This window comes from Galendromus occidentalis, unplaced genomic scaffold, assembly GCF_000255335.2.
Source record: "Galendromus occidentalis unplaced genomic scaffold, Mocc_1.1 scf7180000077464, whole genome shotgun sequence".
Taxonomy (NCBI): domain Eukaryota; kingdom Metazoa; phylum Arthropoda; class Arachnida; order Mesostigmata; family Phytoseiidae; genus Galendromus; species Galendromus occidentalis.
Genome location: NW_003805452.1, coordinates 4,136 through 25,444, shown reverse-complemented (window position 1 = coordinate 25,444; position 21,309 = coordinate 4,136). Strand labels below are relative to the sequence as shown.

General features: G+C 52.1%; 3 protein-coding genes across 3 annotated transcripts; 1 reads left to right on the top strand and 2 right to left on the bottom strand.

The window, feature by feature from the left end:
- Positions 1–3,332: 3,332 nt before the first annotated feature.
- On the top strand, positions 3,333–9,947 carry LOC100902457 (uncharacterized). Its single transcript, XM_018639933.1, has 4 exons — positions 3,333–3,489; positions 7,648–7,853; positions 8,571–8,742; positions 9,642–9,947. Exons 1-4 carry the CDS (start codon positions 3,333–3,335, stop codon positions 9,794–9,796), a joined length of 690 nt encoding a protein of 229 aa, XP_018495449.1. The 3' UTR covers positions 9,797–9,947.
- Positions 9,948–11,524: 1,577 nt separating this feature from the next.
- On the bottom strand, positions 11,525–17,373 carry LOC100908735 (uncharacterized). The gene is made up of 5 exons (XM_003744278.2): positions 17,297–17,373; positions 13,545–13,601; positions 13,139–13,420; positions 12,579–12,751; positions 11,525–11,993 (listed from the first exon to the last, which is right to left on the bottom strand). Exons 3-5 carry the CDS (start codon positions 13,368–13,370, stop codon positions 11,826–11,828), a joined length of 573 nt encoding a protein of 190 aa, XP_003744326.1. The 5' UTR covers positions 13,371–13,420; positions 13,545–13,601; positions 17,297–17,373; the 3' UTR covers positions 11,525–11,825.
- An 865-nt stretch (positions 17,374–18,238) lies between these two features.
- Positions 18,239–19,669, bottom strand: fest (wurstfest). Its single transcript, XM_003744277.2, has 5 exons — positions 19,557–19,669; positions 19,087–19,398; positions 18,818–18,963; positions 18,519–18,725; positions 18,239–18,419 (listed from the first exon to the last, which is right to left on the bottom strand). Exons 1-5 carry the CDS (start codon positions 19,667–19,669, stop codon positions 18,250–18,252), a joined length of 948 nt encoding a protein of 315 aa, XP_003744325.2. The 3' UTR covers positions 18,239–18,249.
- Positions 19,670–21,309: the final 1,640 nt, after the last annotated feature.

The window sequence follows — 21,309 nt, the reverse complement described above, 5'->3', positions numbered from 1 at the left end:
AAATCCCGCAGCAGACGATGGGTGAGGGCAAGTATGGAGGACAACGACGATGACGACGACGAGGAGGGCTCACCAGGGAAGCACGCAGCCAGCCAGCGAGTCCGCCAATGAAGTAAACAGACGGTCCAGACTGTGCGGTGCGTCGAAAAACATCAGCTCCGATTCGAGAGACAGTTTCTGCCGCTTCACGGGCAGTTGATACAACGTCGATTATTTGCAACGAAAAGTCCATCCCCGGGTCCGAAACGTCCCATTGAACTTCAGAGCGTCCGAACGCAGGCGAGAACGGAGGAGAGCTTTCTCAACGGATACTTCTGGAGTACCGAGTAAGTAATTAGCCAAGGTCTGTCAGTGAAGGTCTGCATCGAATGTTGCATCTGACTCTGCAAACGTACCGTCGACACGAGAGCGATCTGAGGTGGGTCGAAGTTACCCGTACACCCATGCACTCCGTTCGTCACCTCGGACACCTGCCTGACCGTCCGGATACCTGCATATGATCCGATGGTTCTCGATGCGTAGTTCCCAGCTCAAGCCGGGTGGAAAACTACGATGTCTCAAGTTTTATATGCCTGCGTGTTTCGTCGAGGACCGATATCCAGGAACGGACCATTAACTAAATGCTGTCGGGTCGATAGAGCGCCACGTACAGGACGCATGTACCTGTGTCTTGTTCTGGATATTCGACAAGCCATGAGCCCTATTGCTCGAAACTCGGTTTCGGAAAAATCGGAGTTTTTCGAAAGACTTTTGGGTCGACTCAACGAATGCCCGGCGCAGGACCGGTCCATGATTCCAGATCAATCACCTAGGCTGCTCCCCCGCTATAGTCGGAGTTGCGCCGGGATTCTGTAGGAAGATCTCATTGACGTGAGGAGCAGTTTCGAGAACAGATCGGAATGTCCGAGAGCACTGCACCCACGCCTTCTACAGTTGACTCAATGCAAGCTAAAGGTTGAGAGCGAGGAACAATGTTTCCCTCCACCGCTCGATTGCTTATCGCCAGCCCCGATACTCCGCACCATGCGACCGGCTCTGGGCTCCCTTGTTTGTGCCATTTGTCAACTCAGAGCTAGAAAATGCTCATTGAGCTCCGATGGCTGCAAAGAGAAAGCCGCCGCAGACGTAGCTCAGCTACTCGATATGCCGCTAAATGAATCGAGTCCGCTCGATAACTCCTCCGGGAACGAGCAAGTTCTGAGTCTCTCCAGAACGCCTGCCTCTCTCGCTGTTGCGAGCAGCGGTTCTGAGTTTTTCGGCGGGAGAAAGGCTGCCGATTCCGGCAGCCGTCTTCTCTCTGGAGGTCCTTCCGCGAAATCTCGAAACCTACAAAAGCTTGGAGCTTCATTCAGAGGAAATCGTCCCGCTCGGGAGGGAACCTTGCTCACATCAGTGCGGCGAGGGCACTTGGAAGCCACGCTCTGGGGAGAAGTTGATTAAATTTTCTCCCGGGAAGATCGGACGACTCACAGGCCGAGGGACCGGCGAAGGCACAGACGGAATTCCCTTTTTCCTGCGAATGGAGAAGACACTTTCCCCGTATCAACAAACACACGAAATGCTCTCATAAGAGCTCAAATCTAAGGCGTCTCTGTGAGTTTCCAGTCGGGTGGAGCGAGCTCCTGGAACCTATTTAGGAGGAAATCGGGGAGAAATCAGCGAAGACGCTCTCCGGGAAAAAAATCCATATTTTGCTCGAAATCCAAAAGGAAAACTGTTCGGGACTCAGTTCGCATTCAGGAGTGGTTTCTACCGAAATTCCTCTCCACGGCTGGCACACACAGCCTGCAGCGGTAGCAGCCAAAGCAGAAAGCGCTCCGGCATCAAACAGTGTACGTGTGGCCTCGAGCGAGGTTCAGGGGCGAGGTCGACGCTTCCGAATGAGTTGGCTCCAGGGATCTGAACACGCTGATGACGTGCAGATCGAGGAAATCTGCGGCATCCCTACGAACGTCATAGCAGCGTTTCGTGTCCCCGCGCGCCCCGCTCCCCTGGAGAGCGAGAACAGATTGCAAAAAGGTGTGGTTCCAGTTGTTTCCACCGTTTCCATCATGTCTGTTTTTTGCCACCGTGACTCGGGCTTCTCGGTGATACTGCGGCCGGCGGCTTTAGCGGAGCCTCCGTCAACGTTGACCTTCACGTTTCGAGATCAACTTTTGTTAGCAGGGTGGAGACGAAGTGCGGGACCGCAATCTCTCATCGCGAAGAGATCATCAAAGCGCTCGCGACCCCGCTAAACTTCGTCGATCGCTCGGACGCACACACACGTATAATTAAAACGCATTAGCTCACACGCGAAAGGGCGCAGAGACCTTGCTATCAGGCCCCCCCGCGTCTATGCAAAGCGAATGCAGATCTATTTTGACCGGGCAAGTCCGAGTCACCCACGACATTGGGAGTGGGCAGTCGCTTATTTTCTACCCGATGCTCTACTGTTCCTGTCGTTGACTGAGAGAGCGCTCCGGGTAATGTCCGCATTTCGCCGTGGTTCTGCGATTTGCCGTCGATTCGGCGGCCGAAAAACGTGCCCTTCCGATCTTCTCCGGGGCTCGAGCTCATCACAGCCGTCCTTCACAAGACGTACATACATAGATGGTGAATGCCCTCCATGAACTTTGTCCCTATTGTTTGCCGTGAGATTCATTGTGTGATCCGGCGGCGGGACGGCATCGATTCTCCGGGACCGAGAGACGAGTAGCCGACGGTAGAGGTTGGCCATCTACCTTCGGCACGGGGTACGGGGTAGGGCGATGCCCTGAATAGAAGATACACACGCTCAGTTAGGAAATAACATGTACACATCATCTGGAGTAATAATTCTCTCCCGGTCTCTTCGCAGGGATAATGAAACTCAGTAAAAAAAGAAGTCGGACGTTGTAACCCAGGAGGTGCCCGCGCTCGGCGGCACGCTGGCCGACGCGCGCGAAAAACGCACGCTTATCACAGATTGCACTGCGATCTCTATACCTTCTGGCACCGCACTCGAGCCTTTGGCGAAATCGGCGCCGTCGACGCCGACACAGTATCGCCGACCGCGTCGTGAACTGCATCTCCGCACCAATCCGCTGGTCGGTTCGCCGAGAAGCCCTCGAAGAATCCCCCGCGCACCTCATCCCCGTACGAGTCCGTCGCATAGAGGTCGAGTATCTCCTTCTGGACGAGTGCAACTACTCCTCACCATGGACGGATCTCGTCCGGTATATAATTACTATCACCCTTCACAAACGAGACGACCATCAACAGCAGCTCGACGTTCTACGCTACGGTCGCAGGCGTCGGGACGCTCTCGTCGACGTGCTTCGTCAGCGCGCTCCAGTCGCAACTCGGACCTCATGGACCGGCAGTGTGCCTTAATTCTCATGTATGGAATATATTTTTTCTACGTGATGGCCTGTTTCGGGGCGATATCGACATTCGCAGGCCTCATGCTCCGGGTGTCGAATAAGCAGCCGGGCTCCTACGACAAGGGAAAAATCATCTCAGGCATCGGTGAGTGGCGCTTCCGTACATGATGACTGTGTATAATAGTTCTGTGTAGGTACTTTCACGAGGAGCCTATTCGACCGCTCTGTAGATATTCGTGGTGGACGCGTAGTGAAACAGCGAAGTTGCTGTCGTCGAATTTCAAACAGGACGTCGAGGAACCTCGGTCTGGAGAGTCCCGTGTAGAGAATGAATGATTCGTTGTCCTCGCCTCTCCCGTACACGTTTCCGAACTCGATCCATGGAGCAGAGCGTCTTCGTTCGACGAGTGGATTTCCCCGACGAGGCAGCACCAGTGCGAGTAGTCAAGTCTGTTCTCTCGTACGGAGTTTCGCGCGTGTTCCATGCGATACTATGCCTCGAACTCTTATCACAACATCAGCGTCACGTCTGAGGGCTACTTGGCATTCAAGCTTGCATACTTGGCCGATATGCGTATCAAGCGTGGAAGTGCTCTGTCTCACCTTAGGTACGCCACTCGGCACGCTGCCCGCCCATTCTGTGAATTATTTCGTTCCTCGATACTTTCGAAGCCGCGTAGTCGCTGTATTGCGTTTTACGCGCACCAAGCGTGTTTCCCTTCGGAAACTCCGAACATCGCTTGAGCGCGAACTTCGGAAAGGGCTCATCTTGGCTTTGTGGAGCGTCTGCTCCCGATCGGAGAGATTCTATAAGGGAGAATCCCTCCACAATTTTAATTTCGACCCCTTAGAAACGACCGGCCGCACAATCTTCATGCGTATGCGAATCCTCCCAGCGGCTGCGTACGCCGTAGATGCCTCTGAGCGAACAGAGTTTGGATTGGACTCGTAGAAAAACAGTTTTCTTTCCTCTGAAGTGTTGGTATTCGGTAAGCCACCGATGTCACCTCGATCGCATCGCTCGCTCGGCTCTTCTAGGATCGTTCCACGGAGGTACTCGCTTGGGCGACATTGAGTCGAAGGCGAGTTCGCTACCCTGCCGGAAGCGATGTGCGGATCCATCAACCCACTCATATTTGCCCATACCGATAAAGGAAGACGAATTCTGGGAAACCAATAAGAGAATATCACCTCGACAAGACTCAGTATCCTGCCATGTCAACGTCGATCACATTGCTAGCATCTTATTCGAGAGCTCTCGCTTAACCGCCTAGCGTCTCTAGATGAGTATTTCGATATCCGCTCATTTAGAGATGTTCCTAATTCGATTTTCCAAAGCCTTATGCCCATTTTCTATAAGGGCATGTGATCATTTTGTGGCGCTTAGCGTCAGAGGCTCCTGAGCGGTTCCGCGGACCCTACGTTAGCCTATTCCTCGCCACCGCAGCGATATGTGCAGCCATGTGGAGAGCTGTGTGGAGGGATACTCGGAGACCTTGACTCGTGTCTCCTTCGAGCCCGGGTTGTCGTTATGGTGTCGTTCCTTAACAACCTCTGAACAGGTCTTTGATACTTGTGCCCTTGCTCATTGTCACGAGCGCTAGTTCCCTCAGCTCGATACCATGACAGCAATATGTAGTATCTTATGACTTTGTCCATCCAGCGTCCTCTTCCCCAAGATTTCGCCTCCGCCCTCGGAAAATCGGCGATATTCTCGACATATTGCGAACCGAAGCTCAAGCCGCCGGACTCATCTTCTGAGTTCTGCATCGTTCACACCGCTGCACAGGAAGCAGTAGTCTGTTTCGATAGTAGCGAGCGCGATTCACCATTTTTCGTGAGCGACCGCGGGGGAGGAAAGGCTCTCGATTCACAGGTGGAATAATTCACCGATCGAATCATAAACTGATTCGACTTCAATTGGTGCGTAGGCCAATGAGAAGAGCCAATATGCTTCATCGTTTTGGGATGAGCTCATCACCGACGGGGCGAAGACCACCCTCGCTGACAAAATTCATTCGAGCCCAATTTTTACGAAACAGAAAGAAGAGGAATAGCTATTATGACATCGGTTAGAATTACGGCAAGGCGAATGCAAGAATAGGCTCGACGAGTCTCCTCCGCAGCCCGTGTACTATTGAACGCCGACAAAGCTCGTAATTTCCGAGAGAATTTCCCCGAGACCTTGAGCGGCACCCACTCAATCGTGGAGGAGGACCTCTCGCCTCCGGAAGCTCCGCTGCCGCGGGCTTTGTTTCGGATGAATAGCATAATGTATTTCAGGAGCCGGACAATTATCCGCGAATTCAAGGCGAAGCGCTCATGCGGGGTAGTTGCGGGTTGTGGGTAGCGATCAGCGCGAGTCCAGCCTCTTCCTCGTCCGCATTCCAAAGTTCGCGTTCTTTCGTTCAAGAAAGTAGACCGAGCACGCTGTAGGCTTCCAATCGAAGCTGTCACCAGGTCTGGAATCGCTGTGACTGGCTGACTCTTGCTGCTGTCCTTGCCTCTTCTCCCCTGAGAGGCCGTTGACACCTCCCGTGTCTTTCGTCCAGAATCGCCTCGCCGTTCTCTTTAGACCTCGAATCGCGAAAAGACAGCTCGACGCAAATCATTACATGAGCTCTTCACGCTCGGGGGCGACGCTAAAAAAGAACGTCAGACACTGGGTATCAATAGAAACCAATGAAAAACCTCTGGAGGGCGTTCGCTGCTGGAAGCCAGACGTAAGAGCTTCCGGCCCTCCCGCCGCGCGATTGAGATGTAGGGACGGAGCAGCAGGAAGCGGAACGATAAAGAGCTTGTATCACAAGTCGTTCATCGTGCATTCACTCGGTTTCGGCTCAACAACGTGCTTGAAGAGGCCGATGCCAAGAGCCGTCGCCGCTGCACAGCATCATGTTGACAAGGATCCCCTGTTCGCTGCTAGCGGCAAATTGTCGGCAACGAATCGAGCAATCGGTGTCGTCCGGGGACAAAGCGACGACTACCGAAGAGCGACAGGGTCCGGAATCCACTTTGCCTCCGTGCTTTTATTCTGGAGTACAAAAGAGAGACATCTACCGTCGACACTGCCTCCACCACTTCTGTTGCGCGAAGCAATGTACCGTTTTCCAGATAGAGCCCGACAGGGCAGAAAAGTTGTGACGTGAGAAATGTAGACAGGCCCGCGAGTTTTCCGACGAATGGAGAGGTGGAAAGTTATATTTTTTCATCATTCATAATTTTTTTATGCATCGCTCCCCAACTCCGTCTTAATTTCGATTCGAAAAACTAAAAACTGCTCAGAGAATGTGATGCAATCAGCCCACAAAGAACTCCCCCGGCGACCTTTCGTTTCACCGAAAAGACTCGTATACACCGAATGTATAGGGACTGAAGTACGTCAAAGTCCCGTCTCTCCTCATCGAAGGGATGCTGGAGACTCGGGAGTCCCAATCAAATCCAGGGAGCTGCCGATTATGCCGAACGATGCTCTCACGCTCAGTTCGTTATGCGATAACTTCTTCGAATTTGGAGATCGACGGCGGCATGGGATCGCCGCCAGCTATTCCCGAGCCGCTGTCGATCCTTCACCGAGAATGGAAACGAAATCCATTGCAACTTGTGCTCCACCATCCTTCGGTCAAGATATCCCCCCCGCCCCCTCAGCTCATCTTTCATCGTCGATCAAATCGAAGGAACGCGGTGGAGCATTCTGGCCAAGGATTTTCTCTGTCGTGAGACTGCCCTGACTCCTAAAGCGGCCTCTCTCAGGAGGTTTACTGTGGCGCCACCGCCGCGCCGTCCAAACAAAATACAGCCCTCGGTATCGATTCCGATCCCCGAAGCTCGGTCGATTCGGCCACCAATGCGTCGACCGAAAACAGCGCTGCGATAAAAAGCCTCTCGACCAGCGGTTACGTCTAGAGGTCTAGCGGTCATCGTCATTATGCACAGATCATGGGAAATCCCTTGCAAACTTGCCGGGAAAGTAAGCACTGTTTGCAAGGGTGGCTATGCATTGACCTGAGTAGCTCCATTAAGTGGCTTCGAGATAGGTACTGATCGAAAGTGTCATCGACCGTGGCCGGGGCTGGAACAAGAATGAATGAGCCTTCCCGCTGTAGCACGAATAATGAAATTCGGTAGATCCACATGTTTTCATCCACTTGTGTCTGAAATATGCGTAGTGCTCACAACGCGTCTTAAATACGGTCTCGTCTTGCCTCCGATAAAATAGGAAAGCTTTTAAGGGTGAATTCCATTCGTGCTTCCGATGAATTATCTGATTCCTGCTTCCAATGAATGACTCCATTGTTTTCAGGTATCGGTACATGCTGCACATGTTTCCTGATAGCGTTCTACTGCCGTTCGGTGAAATTGGACGATAAAATATTCGAGAGTATCAAAGAAACGGCGCCGATCGTCGAAATCGATGACCTCATTCTACAGAGGGTCGGCTCTGCGTACTACTACAATCCACAGCCCTCGGTTGAGAGGCGTCCGACAATCTCGTCCACGAGTCAAAAAGTGAGTTGCGAGGGATGGGAGATTCCGAAGTTCACTTTCGGTCGATACAGCGGGGATTCATATCGGGATTGAAGCTAGAGGACCTAAGGCTTCCGTTTCGGTATTGCGAGCAATTATTATTGCTGCCGATTGGAACTCAACTCGTTTCTCCGATTCGGAAGAAGATCCCGATGAGTGTTTCGCTACGGATTGTGATCCGCTGCACTGGAGGGAAATAATTGACTCCGGCGATAAGACTATGGTCTAGCCGGGCTGTAGCGGTCGCGGACGAGAAAAAATCCGTCCATCGAGGGGTCGACCGAGCAGATGGCCCGCCCAGAGCCGGCCTCGAATCTCCGTTTCTCAGACTAATCCCCTCTCAATCGGTACACTTCGTCGAATTGTTATTATTTTCCAATCCTCCTTATCTTGTTCCCTCTTCCGCGAATCTCCTTCCGTGGAGCTTGGGAGTCTTCGCACTCGTGAAGGACAACGCAAGGGCCCGAGAAACGATAGCCCCATTTATTCTCCGTAAATATCCGATTTCGCTACTAGAGTAGATGGGGATCGAAAGACTCCTCATTGATATCGGCAGACCGACGGCGAGGGCAACACTACAGTCGACACATTGTAGACTTCGAGACATTCGAGGAGCCCTCTCGGGGAGAATTTTGACGATCTTCCGTTCATGTGCGAGGTTCTTGCTCCTTCATAACTCCCGTACTTTCCGACATACAGTGCAGCTGGTGGCAGATGCGGCACGGCGATGCAGATGAAATTTCAATTTATTCTGCCGGTGGAGGGACCCGACCAGGCTCAGCGGCGTCTTCGATAATCGGTCAGGGCTCACACGCCTACCATCCCCATATTATCATTCCAAGAGGCTTTCATCACGCGGAATACATTCCTGGTGAGTTGCACAATCCCGTATTCTCTCTGCAATCTCGTACTTGATGCCGCTGGGCCGACACGCATGTTCTCAGCACGGCAGAAGCTCGTCTGCGATACTCGTCCCACCTACAGGCTGGAACGTGTTCGATGACGACGCAAGCGATGCAGCGCCTCGAAGGAAGATTGAGGAGGAGGGGCGCAAGGTCCGAAGAGTTCCCTGAACTCTACACGTGCGCACATGCTAATCGTTGACTCGGATAAGCTCCGATTTGACTTATCAGCAGCATCGCATACTCGCTTGTATATGTAGCATCTCTTTATAAGGGGCATGTGGGCTTTCACGACACAAGATGCCTGAGTGCCAGTTGAGACGAAAGAAGCTCCCCAGAGAACCCGTCAGCACGTGGTATGGGGTGGACTTCGGTACCCGCGAGGAATGTGTTTCCAGAGCTGGACCGAGACATCCGGTGTCACCTAGGCAAAAAGCTGTTTGACGTGCATCGCGAGAGTTGCTTTGTTCCGCACATGACACATTCGCGGCTCCGAGCAGACGTAGGCCAGTACGAGTCGATCGGGAAAAAGAAGATCACATCCACGTCATGCGTTCCGCTCTCCGCTGTTCCCAGCGGAGGGCTCTAGATTTTTCCGAGAAAGTTCCGTCACTTGAATACCCTCATCGTGTTTTCCCCGAAGCTGCTGCTTGACAAGCACTCCGGGAAAACCTAGGTTGGAAGTGCGGACCCTCACACAAAATCGCAATTTTTCCATGTTACGCAGGCTCGCTCTCACTCGCTGGCGCTTGAAGAGCGCGGGTCTCACTCGGCTGTTCAGGAAGGCTGGGCATGGCTTCTTAGACTAACTATCGCTTTCTGCTCTCCCACCACCCCTCCTCGTTTCTAACAGCGCTGCGACTTCCAGCGTCGGATATGGGCTCATCGAATCATTCGAGTCCGCTCCACTGTCCATCGTCCGGACCGCAGACCCCGTTATCGTTCACTTCGATAGACATCCCAGAAGAACCCGGAGAAGTAGATTTGGAGCGGCCTTCGACCAGCAGGCTATCAGTGGGCTAGTCTGCAATAGTCTGACCCGTCGGATTCAAACCCGCTCGACCCCATGTGGAACACATAATCCGTCGGTGACGGACGCGCCTCGCTCTCTGCTTGTCAAAGGATAGAAATCAATGAGCCCAGAGACCACCCTTTGCTTCCACCGATGCTGACGAGGCGGAAGTCTCTCGATTGCCTGAACGTAGAGGAATCATTCGCCCGCACGCGTCACGAGACGTGTTCGTCACCGTATTTCCCCGTGTCGGGTCGGCCATTCACCTGCTGGTCTGCCGGACGAATCGACGCGACGGTTCGCTCATTTGTCAGCCTGCGAGCCTCTTGAGGAGTCAGAGCACGCAGCGAAGTTTCCACACGCTCCACGAGTTTGAGCCCTGCCTACCCTAGGAGTCGAGAGCGATTTACCTTCCCCGACAAAAAGGTAGAATATGAAGCGACGACCAGTACGCATGATCTCACACACCTGTCGATAGAGCGGTTTGTCGGCTTTTCGGTGCAAGCGGTTATTTGATGCTCTTTGTTCGCCGATAGCGCTCGTCGACGTGAGGAATAGTTTACTCGATAGCGAACCCGTTTTCAAAGTCTCGGTTAATTAGATTTCTATATCCATTTCCCTCGACCTTGGAGTGGACGCCAGAACTTCAAGCAGGCATACGAAGCTGTGCGCTATATTCGGTCACGTTGTCACAGTACAGAAGTCTCCATTCATCGAAGATCGAGCAATGACCGATTGTGATTTTGAGTGTTGTGATGTGTACAATAGAAAATGGAATCAAGTTCAGTCTTTTCGAACAACATTGAAGCGTGCTCATAGGGGGGAGCAGTTCCCTAGGAGGGCCGAAACAAGATGCCGGTTCTCCGCGAAAAAAAGTCTATCTAGCAAGCGATCTCGCAAAAGAGAGAACTCTGCGATGGATATTCGACCCATATTGAAGTAATAGGCCAGAGCTCAGTAGCGGAAGCGGCTAGCTCGTAGTGATTCATTGGATCGATTCGACATAGACTACACTGGCTAGCATGCGACCGGTCCCAGAGGGAGGTCCCCAGGAGACGCGGAATAATTCGACCGAAGGGAAATATGTATGCCAGCCAGTCGGCCGGCCAGCCAGCCCTAGAAGCGCAGTGGATTGTTTCTGTGCATCATGCTGTATCGAATAAGTCGAATAATTGGTTCGGCTAATCTACATACTTCCTTTGCTACAGCTTCCATTGCAAACAACAGCGAGATCAGAAAAATAGACATCCTACATCGTTCCCGGTGCCGTCGCGGTCGTTCCTGCTTTCAAGCTGCTCGCGCTATCTCACAGACCAAGATCGGCGGATTCAAAGTCTTATGAATGAACAATGGATTAGGAGGTCTCGAAACGCTTCCCGCGTTTTCTCTGAGATCAAGTCGCCGCTGCCTTCGGCGTAGCTCGGAAACAGATCTCTGGGAATCGCGCTTGATGACGGTGACGGAAACGTAGACGAGATGTATACAGGCTGTAAATAAAGTACAGGTTCAAGAGAAATGTGTGGGATTGCGAATCGTAAATTCCTCGCCGGCTCTCGTGCTTCATCTAGTCGACATTTCACGCTCCAATATTTTTATTGTGATCTCTAAGCGCCGGTAACGTTTGAGTTTAGTGAGCCCGCTCAAAGCTCTACCCACAACGAGTCTGCGCTAAACCCGAAGGACTCGTAGGTAGTCCGGGAAAAAAATACCAAGGAATGGAGAATACGAACGGGTGGGCGACCAGCAAACAGAAGATGCTTTATTTACAATAGAGGGATTCCACTCAGCCGGAAAAGTTCAAGTTTGTGTTTTTTCCTTCGCTCGCAATCTACTTCCAACATTCACTCATTCAACGCACGGTAAACTCTAAATTGCTTCGAGAATTGACATTCAAAGCCGAACCCTCTGGTCACTTGGGAGTCGTGCAGCTTTAGGCGACAACACAGAAATGCAAAATCCATCCTCGGTCCTGTGAGGTACGATTTGACTTCAGGATAAATGAGAGCGTTCACTACCGAATCGGTGTGAGTCGCCGGTCATCTACCTCGGTAACGAAGTTCCGTGTGAAATGTGTTCCAGCGTAGGCGTTTTCGGAAGCTCGGCGATCGGAGCCAGATGGAGCGCATTGTCTTTTTTCGATGCAGCTGACGGATTCGACGAGGTTGAGCTTGAAGCGACGGGAGCGGCGCTATCCCGACGTTGAGAACCCTGAAGGAAGGGGGACAGCCAATAGTGAATAGTTCGCCCCTCAATGTGAATGAATAGTCGAGAGGACACCTCACGGGACGATGGGGAGCCGTCGGGTTTTCCGCCTCAATGTCTTATTTCAGCAGTCGACTTCCATGAGCTCGAAAACGCGGCGCTTTCCGGAGGTGCTCAATCAAGAGGGCGACGCTTCGCTCAATTCAAAAAGTCAGTCGGCACGAATCCGTACTACTCGTAGGCTTTCAGTTATAGATCGTGGAAGCGGACAAACTTCGGAGCGGACGTGGAGTGACAAGACAATACGGCCACAGCTGGCCGTCGAAAGGTTTCAGAGGAACAGACCGACCTCACATGACATCGTTCAGCTTTACAACAGAAGCAGCCGAGTGTAGTTTTTTTCGTTTTGTTCGAAACTGTCATTCCTTTGCCGATCAGTCGCAGTTAGGTTCCCCGAAACGAATGGAAATTCCACGAGGGGGAACCCGCGCGATCGGATAAAGACCTATTCCGAACTCGGTCATAGCCTTAAAGCACGCTTCGTCCTTAAGGGCTTTCGGGAAAAAATTAAATGGGGAAGCTTGTTCGTACCTGAATGCTCTGACGACGCACGGTATCTATGATCATGTCCATGTTGGGGATGGAGCATCTCGGGATCGTTGCAACGGAGGACCGCCTTCGTTGATAGTGAGGAAACAGGGGCGGACCGTCCAGTGCTTCTTCGACCGCGATTTGAATGATCGTGGGCTCTTCTTCAATCTTCCCTAAACGATATAAATGGAGAGAGGAATATGAGCGCGAGTCGCGTCCGGATTTTTGGTGTGGGATCAGTGTGTGGAACACCCAGGAAGTGGAACCAATCACCCGAAGCAAGCAAGGACTCAGACGGGGTCGAGAGGAGGAAAAAACTACCTTTCTCCTCAGTTGCGTCTAGAAAAGGCAGAAACTTAGTGGGCGCCACAAAAGTGAAGGCATCTGCACAACAAAACGAGTTTTCTTCTAGGAATAGATTCCTCAGGGAGACGAAAGACACCTCGGTCCCCATGGCCCGCACAGAAACGGGTGGTGTTACATGTCAGGGTTACGGCGAGCAGAGAAAGGACCACGCTCGATCATCAGAGCAGACAGGAATCCAAGTCACCGGGACTCACCTTGGAGCGCGCACCTACGGATGACCATCAGCGTCAAGAGGCAGATGAAAATTGTCAGAGTTGCGACGACACCCATGAAAGCTGGTTGGAAATCGTACAGGACGGAGCCTCCGATGCAGATCATAATGGCGAGTACGGTCAGAGCGACCATCGACACAATCCACCAGACGTTATCGTCCGCCCATTTCCGGAGCTGGATCTTCTTGTCTTCCTCGAATTTGGTGTCAGGCATCGTCGCAGCGACTCCGCGGCCTCGCTAGTCTCGCAACAAGTAGAGCTGGTCTGTAGATCCACCATTCACATTTAAGGGAAACCTTCGAGACTCGCCTCCGGACCTAAGCTTCCACTCGCAGGCAGAGCGCGTTCAGTCTTTGATTGAAGATGAACTTACGCGCGCGAAACTCACAGCTGGCTTCCTGAGATGGGCCCGAGATGGGAAGCGTATCCAACGGGCGTCGACGTTCTGGAGACGGAAAGGCAGCACTTGGTAATCAAATTAAAGTCGAGCCGGCCGCTCAAGCAGGGAACAGTGCACACAAAGAGCCGGATCGCCCCAGGCTATCTTCGATTCTACCGCAAGCCTGTCCGACTTGCTGTTTGACAGTCTGACGACAAACAACGGGGAAGCGATTGTGCGCGGTCACTGAGTCCGTAGACCACTGGCTCCACCTTTGGAGACCTCGTCGGAATCTATGTATCCGTCCACTGTGCGCTCGTGGACGAGAGTGCAAAGCATTTGATGCCCTTGAGAGATCGACGAGTCAAGTCGAGTTGAAGCCAGACGACCAGCCTGTCATGTGACTGTCACTCGCTCAGAACCATACGGCAAAATGGACGGGATAACTGCCTGCCTGCTCACCTGCTCCGGTGAGCAATAGGAGAGCACGAGGACTTTTCTCAATTAGAACTAGTGTCATGTGCAACTTCGACCGTGGTATCAGCGGAGCCAGTGGTCACCGAGACCGATGTCTTCATGGCACGAAAACTCTTGTCCGATTAGATTCCTCGATGAGCTGATATCATTCCGTGTGTACTATGGAGCATTCGATAACTTCGTCGAAGAGAAAACAAGGGTCCGGCATCACTCATCGCTCTTCGTTTTCGACTCCCCTGATGCCAGTTCGGATGTCGAGGGCAATTCGTTCCCGAGCCGGATTTCGTCGAGTGTTGCTCGTTGCACAAGAGGGGGGAGGGAGATGAACGCACATGAAGAGAACGGATGTCGAATGTTCTCAGCGCGATCGGAGAATGAATTTCGACCCCATCGGAATTCAGGCCATCGTCTCTCCTCCATTTCGCGAATTTCGAGGATCCCTTGAAAGACTGGGTCGCCCCTCGGAACGCGCATTGTCTGGTTACCCGATCGTTGAAGCCCAATGAATTTTCGGTTAGGGGATTCCGGGCGTCTATTGGAGGCTGTTTTCTCTCAATGCCGAAATATCGATTGAGAATGGCTACCCAGACTCGGGACGAATCCGCCCCGGTCTCAATCGAGGATCGGAAAGAAGTGGAAACTCAAATCGTCAGTCCGTCACTCCCTGAATACTAGAAGCAGCACTTCTATGCTCTGCCCGTGTCGCTGAACGAACGAAAGTGCCGGAACATGTTCAAATAGTCTGTTCAAACACGCTCCGTTTATTTGATTGCAGTCTGATTGTTTCTCCTTGCGGAAACAAACTATTATTTGAGGTCGGGCTTTCTCCGAGGGGACGACAATGTTCTGAGACCATCATCGCCGTGCCTAGACTCTCCCACGTTTCAGGACCTCATGCGTGATGCTGCACCCGAGTTCAGCCCTTCTTTCCGCGCATTCGGACGAAGGCTTTTCAAATGAGCATCGGAGCTTAGTTTCCATGTTCGACGGAGAAAGATTCCCATCGGTTCCGATCAGTGGAGGGGGCCGGGTGAGATGAGAAGGCGCGCACCATGAATCAAGCTCCTGGGAATTCTGAGCGAGGACTTTGACAGCGATTCGGGACGGAATCCTCTGGATCGAATGATCTCTGAAACCTCGATTCGAGTGTAGGTAGGTATATGTAAAGCATGCTTCGGGCGGGTGATTTGACACGGTTTCTCGGAATCATTTCAAATTTTTCCGGAACGAGCCGGTTCATCGGAGAACAGGATAATGTGGCTCTGGGTATATTTCGGAGTGGGGAATTCTTCTTCCAAAACCTCTCCGAATAAACAAAGTACGAGAGGTACGATGGCCCTAGTCCTGGCAAGCCGTCAACCGAGTTCGGAGTAATCGTGACAAATCACCAGCCCAAATCGTGCTCGATGCTCTACCGTATCCAGATATCGAGGACGATGGGTGCATCCTGATTGAGCGGCGGAAGCTAGATACCATCGATGGCAAGGGGGCTAAGCAATGAGGGCGCAAGATTCAGCTGATCAATCTAGGAATATTCGTCAGTCTCTTCCCTCATCTTGCCGAAGATCGATGATCGTACGTAAGGCAAACGTATGCACCATCGCCAGAGTCTGATATGTATCGGAAAGACGTCTAATTCCGGCGCGGCCAACGGAATCGACAAGATTCAGTCCGTGAGCGCTTGCAAAGAAGGTAGTATTCCGTCGCAACGTACCTCTGTCTATGATGATCCTGCCAGAGGTTGATAGGGAATTCGATCGCGGCATCGAAAATAATAATAATTCGTAAGGCTCGCTTCGCAACGACATCTCTCTCTAAGATCATTTATTAGATCATCGAAGCTGCCACGGGAAAAGGAGCGGAATCTTATGGCATCAAGTCCAAGCTTCTCTAGATGCGACATCGTCTAGATTCTAGGGTCTGAAGGATGCCTCGGCCGTGTCGCTGGCATCGATCGGTCCTCGAGTTCGCAGAGCCTAGCCGATGTGGAGGTCGGCCGCCAAAATGCTCGAAACTCGGATCCAACGGAATGCACAGACGCATCTTAGGCATTTACAGAATCCGTAAGTACCTCATTTCAGGATGGGTTTCGAGACCCATGTGCCGAGGAGGGTGGATTTCGGATAAGCCGGGGAACGAAGCCGCGGAGCAGTACGAAGTCGCCTCGCGAAGCTCGGGACGAGATCTCAGCTGTCGACCTCATAGTTGCCGGTTTCCGAGAGAGGATCTATGAACTATTTTCTAGGTCTCCGTGATTCTGAGAATGAGGAGACATTTGGATTCTCCTGAGACTCCAGTGTTCCGCCGCTCTGAAATCTCGAGTAGAGACTCCCCGAGCAGAGCCTATTATCATACCATAAGGGGAAAACAAGCACCGCGAATCTCGGAAATCGTCGAATAGGCCGCGACCAGGGAGTCACTCCTCGACTTCCAACTATGAACGTTCATAGATCCATTCGACTTCCAACATATCAGAATATGCCGAAGACTTCCAAGCTGGACTTCCGAAAAGAATTGGTCTATTTCACGCCTATGCAGGAGTCTAGAGCCCCATGATACTCCCGAAGCGACTCAGGGAGCGAAAAGTCAACATCAGCTCTCAGACACGTGACCAACATTCTTCCTCCGCGACTAGTCGAGCATCGAACACACACTTGCGATATCTCCTACTACCGGCATGATTCTCCTACTCCGAACATGACGACAATAATACGGCTATAGAAACCCTCTTTTCGTGGTATCCTGTTCAAATAATATAATACATTCGGACTAAATATCAACAGAAGACCGTCCGAGCAAACTAGGAAAGTGTCGGCGATCAGCTGAATTTCGTCGAAGCATCGGACGCATGTCGCTGCGAGTGGTGTGCTCACCTACGATGTCGACCGATGTTCTGTCCTGATGAAGTCCGCAATTAAAGGTTCACTCTGAGTCCTGACGAGCCCCCACCACACTCTAAAGTCAGCGAAACACGGCACAACTACACTGCGGAGCAGCGGACTGGCCGACGGTTTTCCGACCTATGGAACTCTGAGCAGGCGAGACATCTGTGCAATCTCAGTCGTTGGCGCCTCAGCGAATTGTCGCTGTCCACAAATCGGGACGATGCGACATTGGAATGCAATGTGCTGAGTTATTTCAAAGGTTGCCAGTCTGTCGCTGCTCCGGTGCGCGGCGCGGTCCTCGTCAAGATACAGAGCTTGGCCAATTTCAGGCAGAGTTTGCTTGTGTTTGGGCGGACAAGGCTTCAGAGAATGTCCGTCTGCATCTTCAAGCGAACTTACCCTCAGAGTCCTTCGAATCGGTTCTCGCGATCTGATTTTCTACTTAGCAGCGGAGGAACGTCACGAGAAGACTCGCCGATCACTGAGTACCGAGCGGCATCGCCAACCGGGACTGTTGTGTGTCACCCACGTTTACTGCGCTCAAAGCAGATAAGCTGAAAGGTCAGCCGGATGATCTCTTCAATTGTAAACATGTTGAGCAGCAGAGAGCTAAGCCGAAAACTCTAAGTAGGTAGCACCTCTCTGTAGCTTACAGGGAGCGAGGGACGTTTCGAAAGTTTAGAGAGATCCTGACGGAGACAAGGGTCCATAAAATTTACAATCGCATTCCGATTGGGAAGTCCTTCTCTCCAGAACGTATTAACGGAGCTTGTCTGAATGGAGCGATCCCAGACGTCTATGGGGAGCGAGGTTAGCAGTGCGCTGAATCCTGAAGCCGGATCGGCGGATTTGTATGGATGTCGAGGTCCAGAATCGCTGGCGGATACCGTCGATCCGACCATTGTGATGGTTCTGCAAGAGACACCCACCCATACACCGAATGGACAGGGGATATCGCGCACGGGAATGGGTCTTCGCGACGGAGCGCAGCTGGCCGATTGCGCGTTATCGGTAAAGACATAACAATGGCTGCGTATGAGCGTGTCTGTGGGAAGCAGAAAACTTAACCGCATTTCTTGCCACGATGTATTTCGGATATTCGAGCGACGACGTTCCGGCACTAATCACGTCGGAGCTCTAACCGCCTCGCACACTGTCCGTACAGATCGATGAACAGATTCAAGACACCCTTTAATCTCTCACCAGAACCGGAGAATTAGTGAGCCCCAGGCTCACTACCTTCGCTGGAACTCCATTTTATTCATACGCGTCGCCGATGAGTGACATTGCAAACGTGTGATACCTTCTGGTGTTCTATTTCGATAGGGTCGGCAATATTCGTGGATCATTATTCATTCGAGCTTGAACTTCATCGCGGTATCGAAACCAGCGGCGTGAGATCCGTTCCGAGCATGGAATCCGCGTCGATCAGCCGTGAGTCGAACTCGGCCCCGCGTCAGATCCAGATACTTGAGAGAAGAATCCATCGGGCTCGCCCCTGTGACCGGGCATCTCATGCTGACTGCAGCGATGCGGTAGGGGTATGTCATGAGCTAGTCCGGTTCCTATTCGAGTTGGGGACTGGGAAGATCATTCCTGAGCGCGAGAAAACTGGACTCACCGCGAAGATCATCTCCGAACTTGAGGCCGACGTCTTCCGACGGCGATGTTGTGAGGCAAATCCGCGTATCTCCGAGCGTACCATGAACATTGACGGTTCCATCCGTACTCTGCTTGATTCGGATTTGATCGACAATCCAAACGACTGTTCCAACATTGGTTGTATAGTTACGACAGGACGATATCAATGCTTCGCATTCTAGGAAATCTGCAATCATAACCTGTAAGTTCTCCTGGACCTCGTGAGCATTAATAGACTTAAGGACTTCGACGGTCGCGAGCGAGTGTGGTGACACGAACCAGTTTCAGTGGGTTTACTAGAACCGTTGTAAAAATATCTCTTCGGAAGATCGTCACTGAGAATCACGAACGACTCCGTGGTGGATTTCACGCCAGAATTGTCCACCAAATAGACCAAACCATGGTTGATCATCGTGAACAAACACCTGAAGAAGGACCACGGACTCGCTAATCGAGGTATCGAGCGGGAACTTGAATGAATTCGTCCCAAGGCTCATTCCCGGGAGCGTGGCGGTTCCGTGCGATTGCGACGGCGCCTAGTCTCTCACCCTCTTTTGGTTATCTTAGCAAAAACATCGGTTGGGAGAATCTTCTCCAAAGCCAAGGAAACGACCCCAGTGCAATATTCCATCTTTGCAACGCAGGGATGCTCAATGTACAAGGTTCCTCCGAAGGCAGGACTCGACATTCCCACCACGGCTCGGTTGCGTCGATTGATCAGCCGTATCGAGCCAGTCGGATGGATCTGAACCAGGATGTCGTGTTGCAGAAACAGTGCGACCGCTCCATCAGATCCGATCACAGGTGAGAAAAAACAAGGGTGTTCCAATGATGCTTCCACTGAGTACCTCGAGTGACATCTGTCAGAATAATCGTTATCTGTATTCGGTTCGGCGCAGCCGGGAGGCTCTCGCGGGATCTGATCAGAAAGACGCGACGCTCATTTTCGTCAGTTCGTCTTTCTCCTCGCGGATTCTAATCAGGGGGAGCTCGACTTCCCCGGCAAGCAGACACAAACCTGTGGAGATGGTCGTCCCCTCCAGCATGGAGATGATTGCAGTGATCGGCTCGCCGAGGAGCTTGCCAGCCCTCGCGCTCTGTATCCCTTTGACAGTTTCCGCAATGCGCCATTCAGTTCTCTCTTCTTTCGCGGTAGCCGTGCTTCCCCGCAGGGCAAACAACAATATGGCGATAGGATTGATGCAGCAGAGTTACCCGTCCGTAATTGAACTCAACTTCGTTTCTATCGATGCGTGATATTTGATTATCATAACCCGAAATTCGTGACTATCCGGCAATTGACGGAGATCTTCATGATTCGCTCGAAGTTCTCCAGGAACTCCTTCCCAACATCCAGCGCATGGCATCGAATTTCGAATCGAAAGAAGTTTCCTGCGAAGCGGGCTAGCCTGCCCTTGCTGACGACGCGGTCTGTGCCCAATGGTCAGTAGGATCGATTCAGTCTCCGCACGTTCAATGAGTCCAGGTGGACTTGGCGCAAAAGTGACATGTGATGTTTGAGTATTGATCGAGATAATCCCCCCCGTCTTCCGGATGTGGTGGGTTCCGAGCCAGAGCTGTTCTTGGGAGCATGTATGAGACGAGCCTCGAGACCGTGAAGGTCGGTGGATCGGCCTCCTGCGCTCTTCTACGACATGGTTTCCAAACCTTTCTTGTTTTGCAGGACTACGGGGACTGGTATCGCTCCGAGTTGTCTAAATGCATAACAATACAGCAATTCGATTACAAACGCCCTAGACGAAACTTTCTGAGCCCAGATAACCTACCCTTTCCATTCATCGAGAGTCAGCCGCGAGTGTTACATGGGTGCTCTGCCGAGAGAGAGAGAGTGAGAGAGAGAGGGCAATCTCACCTGCCTCAAACCAGGGCAGCGGAAACCCCCATTCCCTGGCGAGCCTATTGAACAAGGCGATGGGTTGCGGGCATAGAACCTCCAGGATATCGATCAGCCTCACATGAGTTCGGAAGATTTCTCAGACGGAAGGTTTCGTGTTGGCAGATGAACGCTTGCCTCGAATCTCTCGATATGCCCTCGAAGAGCGGCGCGCTCGAAGACAACCAGGAAAACGATGAGCGAGAGGACATCTGATCAGCGATCTCGAGACTACACGCACAGGGCATGTGGAGAGGTAGCCCCATCTATGCTTCCCATCGTTCACGTGCAGCTATCCATGGTCAAGTCTAGAAGGCTCCATTGAATTGTGGCGTTCTATCACAATCGAGCTCTTTACTCGGGTTCTTCTTGACTGACTCGGGTTTTCGTCTCCGATCCCTCTCCAAGTTCCATGTGCTCCGGAAAAATGAATGGCTCCGTCCGAGAAGTTCTGATGTTAGGTAGGTCTGCTCATTGAGTCAGACCGCTACAAGCAGACGGTCTATCAAGCCTGCCAAATAAACATGACAGCGAAACCAGTCGTGGTTTACCGCCGGTCGCGAACACACCTCCGATCGATTGCTTCACCCAAATTCCGAGTAGTATAACAACTGGCGACGAAGATGGGATCTCAAACCCACTCGAAGGAAAGTACATCGTGTCTCGGCAGACCTGGTAGTGACCCGCCTCGATTTTTCACGTGAAATCTAAAGTCAAGCGATGGCTTCGACCAACAACGTGCCTACATTCGACGGATTCGATGTGTCAACGGAGCAATTTTCCTCATGGGCTGAAAGACTGGAAAATCATCTCATCCTACACGACGTGTCAAACGAGGAAAAGAGAAAGAACGCAGTCATATCGTGGATGGGAGCTG

Coding starts and splice junctions, on each gene's coding strand:
- LOC100902457 (XM_018639933.1), top strand. CDS start 3,333: ATGGACCGGCAGTGTGCCTTAATTCTCATGTATGGAATATATTTTTTC. Junction 3,490..7,647: donor AAAAATCATCTCAGGCATCG/GTGAGTGGCGCT, acceptor CATTGTTTTCAG/GTATCGGTACATGCTGCACA. Junction 8,743..9,641: donor TCACGCGGAATACATTCCTG/GTGAGTTGCACA, acceptor TGCGACTTCCAG/CGTCGGATATGGGCTCATCG.
- LOC100908735 (XM_003744278.2), bottom strand. CDS start 13,370: ATGCCTGACACCAAATTCGAGGAAGACAAGAAGATCCAGCTCCGGAAA. Junction 12,752..13,138: donor CCGTAGGTGCGCGCTCCAAG/GTGAGTCCCGGT, acceptor TATATCGTTTAG/GGAAGATTGAAGAAGAGCCC. Junction 11,994..12,578: donor TGCGTCGTCAGAGCATTCAG/GTACGAACAAGC, acceptor CCCTTCCTTCAG/GGTTCTCAACGTCGGGATAG.
- fest (XM_003744277.2), bottom strand. CDS start 19,669: ATGGCGCATTGCGGAAACTGTCAAAGGGATACAGAGCGCGAGGGCTGG. Junction 19,399..19,556: donor GGGGACGACCATCTCCACAG/GTTTGTGTCTGC, acceptor TTATTCTGACAG/ATGTCACTCGAGGTACTCAG. Junction 18,420..18,518: donor GTTCGGAGATGATCTTCGCG/GTGAGTCCAGTT, acceptor GCATCGCTGCAG/TCAGCATGAGATGCCCGGTC.